Genomic DNA, 3,567 nt, shown 5'->3' on the forward strand with positions numbered 1-3,567 from the left:
ATTTACTTCTATTGACCATCATAAAAAACCAGTTACTGTTGGAGCGGGGTTGCTAAGCAATGAAAGCATTGAGTCCTACTCTTGGTTGCTTAAAGCGTTTCTTAAAACTCATGGGAAAGAACCAACACTTGTTTTAACCGATCAAGATGCTGCAATAAAACAAGCTATTGAGAATGTTTTCCTAACTCAAAGCAGTGATTATGTATGTGGCATATAATGAAGAAGTTGAAAAACAAGGTATTACTTTAATATATTTCAAACGTGTTAGATAGTATTTAGTTATTCATAGATGAATATAGTAATTTTTTCAAATATTAGTATATTCATTTATGAATATTTATTGTTATTTTACTTATTAATATTTATTCATTTATGAATAAATATAGAATTTTATTTTATTTTTGTTTTAATACAGATATCAGATGGTTTATTTACGAACACAGACTTTAGAAAAAGATTCTCGAAGCTTGTTTGGGACATTAATATGTAACCTGATGCCTTTGAGGTGAAGTGGGGTTTGCTTATGAAGGAATTCAATATGGAAGACACGTGATTGTTTAAAGACACGTTTACTAAACGTGATTCATGGATACCTGGATATTTTAATGATATTGCAATGTGTGGGTTGATGAAGACTACGTTGAGGTTAGAGAGTATGAATTCATTATTTAATACCTACTCACAAAGTGGTAATTTACTTTTGAATTTCATGATGAATTACGACACTGCCAATCAAAAGCAAAGGAATACTCAACGAGAGCTTGATAAGGCATCAAAGAAAGCATCATATAAAATGCAAACAACTTGAGAAATAGAGCTAACCGCATCAAAGGTTTATACAAGTACATTATTTTTTAACGTGCAAAAGGAAATATATAAAGCAAGTTTTTTATGTACATACTCGTATGTTGGTATTGAAGATGGGTGGTAAGTTTACATTGTGCAACACAACAACAGTAAAAACGAATTTAAAAATGAATTTAAGGTAATTTAATTGTTTTTTTATGAAAAATGTAATGTTTATATATGAATATGAGAATATTCATATAAATGAATATTCTTATCATTTTAAAATTAGAACATGTTCATATATGTATTTAAATTCATATCTTATATGAGTATTTACAATGTGATTATTCATATATGAATATTTATTTATTATTATTCATATATGAATATGTATTATTGTATATGATTAGAATGTAATTTCCATATATGAATGCTTATACATGATTGTTCACATATGAGTATTCATATATGAATGTAAATGTGTAATTTTTGTTTAAATTGTTTTTTCATTTTTTTATTATGTTTTTGTATCAGGTTGAAATAATAGCTGAAGAGAAAGAAATAAATTACAGTTGTGAACATTTCAAGCGTATGGGTGTTTTATGCAGACATGCTTTTACAATAATGATGAGATGTGGTGTTAAAGAAATTCCTGAAAGGTACATTTTGAAAAGATGGAGAAAGGATGTGATATCAAGAAATTATCGTTTTAGTTCTCTTCAATCTGATTTTGGGGATTGTGAGAATGTGAAGCTAGTCAATGATTTAAATTATAATTTTGAATCATGTTTGGATATTGTAAGAGATGACAAAAAGAAATTGGCTTTGTTTGCTGAGAAACAACAGATGCCGTTGAAGGAATTTGAGAGTGAGAGTGATTATACATCTGTTGGATTGAAAAGCAAGATGGATGGTGAAGTGGTATGCAAGCTTATGGGTGTTTCTATTCCTATTCCAAAAGAGATTAATGTTCATGTTCCTCAAGTTCAAAGCAATAAAGGTTCTGGAATCAAGAAAAGAATTCGAAGTGCAGGTGAAGTAGCATATGAAAATTCTAAAAAAGAACATAGAATGTCTTCAGGATGTGGAAAACGAGTTCCTCACAATTTACGTGCATGTCCAGTAAGAATTGCAGGTGCTCAATCAACAAAAGACATTTAGGGTTTTTGGTTTTTCTTTTATGTTTTTTGGTTTTAATCATTTATGAATAAAACACATTTATATTGATATGGTAAATTGATATGTGAAATATATGTTCTTTTAAAATGAATATATCATATTTGTTTTTTAATGTACTATTAAATAAGTTTTATTGATATGGTAAATTTATATGTGAAATACACATATTATTTTGTAAATTATTCATAAATGAATACATAATATATGGATTCATTTATCGTTGAAGATGTTATTATTTACATATTAAAGGTAAATGAATATATAATGATGGTATTCAATTATGAATAAACTTAAATAAAATTGAAAACTAGCAGAAATGAATACAAATATGTGAACTTTGTTATAGTAATAAATAAGTTATATTCATATCTGAACTTTATTATATTCATATCTTAACTTTGTTATACTGACATATTACTCCTAACTTAATCATAAATGAATATATCATATTCATATTCATTTATGAATAAACATAAATAAACTTTGAAAATATTTGTCACACCCCAAAACCGGAACGGCGGAAACGTTCTGGGGTGGAGGACGTCATGTTTAGTACCACAAGACATGCATCATAGTAATCAAAGTAATAAACAACCATTTCATTAGAAAGAAAGTGTTTACAAGGTGTGTGTTCACGAAACATAGAATATATAAGCAAATAACAAACAAGACTTGAAGCTATACTGCTCCATCTTCTGAATCCCAGTGCGAGTACCTGTCTACTAGGCTCCTGAGACTACAAGTTATTTGAAAGAGTTGATCAGCAATTAAGCTGGTGAGTTCATAAGATTTTAGTGATGTAAGTAAGTTGTAAAATGTTGTAGTAAAATGCTGTTCAAAATGTAGTTGAAAAATGTAGTGAGTTGTAAGTTCTGTTTAGAAAAGTTCGCCTGTTCCTCTTAGGAAATCCTATATTTCCTACTTTGATGAAAGATACGTAAAAATGATCCTACAATCCCTTCTATGAGTACTAAATGGATACAAGTGGTATAAAACTTAGAGTAAACAAGCAATCGACTGTGCGCATCTGCCCTAAGCTCACCACCAATAAGGAACAGGGAGTAAAGCGGATAGCACACATTCCATTGTTTGTTAGATCATTGTTGTATATAACTCTGGCGTGTTCACTTGTTACTCATGGAGTTAATTGTAATGGTTTCTTTATATTTAATGAAAAGATTCTTTAAGAAAAACCCTTATTTCTTATAATAAAATGGTGACCACAGTGATTACTTCTATAATCACTTAGTTTATACTGGCTATATATGATCTAATATCGGATAGAGAGTTAATTGGTGAATCTGCCCTAAGCCCACAACCAAACAAGGAACAGGAAGTAAGGCGGAAAACACACATCCAACTACCTATTGGGTATTAATGATATATACCCATGATGTATAAACTAAAGTATTATAGAGTTAATCACCTAAGGTCCTTTAAGTTATACTGGTTTAATAAAAAGGATTAAACCCTTAACTGGTAAGTTTCTAGTTTTGTATACAAAAAGTTCTGATTTGGAAAGTATGTTCTGTACTAGAAAACTGTGCATCGACTCTGTGTCCTATGACTTGACCCATACCTGGTACTCTTATGATGACT

The 3,567-nt window shown here is 29.5% G+C and overlaps 1 protein-coding gene across 1 annotated transcript in view; it reads left to right on the top strand.

The window, feature by feature from the left end:
• Positions 1 to 1,950, top strand: part of LOC145105698 (uncharacterized) — a 2,457-nt gene extending 507 nt beyond the window's left edge. Inside the window, exons 2-4 of the mRNA XM_079042783.1 lie at positions 1 to 202; positions 416 to 469; positions 1,324 to 1,950. The exon at positions 1 to 202 is cut by the window's left edge and continues 21 nt beyond it. Of these exons, the coding sequence (XP_078898909.1) occupies positions 1 to 202; positions 416 to 469; positions 1,324 to 1,950 (883 nt within the window). The remainder of the gene's footprint in view (positions 203 to 415; positions 470 to 1,323) is intronic.
• Positions 1,951 to 3,567: the final 1,617 nt, after the last annotated feature.

This window comes from Lactuca virosa, chromosome 4 (assembly GCF_052849685.1).
Source record: "Lactuca virosa cultivar CGN04683 chromosome 4, Lactuca_virosa_CGN04683_v6, whole genome shotgun sequence".
Classification (NCBI taxonomy): Eukaryota; Viridiplantae; Streptophyta; class Magnoliopsida; order Asterales; family Asteraceae; genus Lactuca; species Lactuca virosa.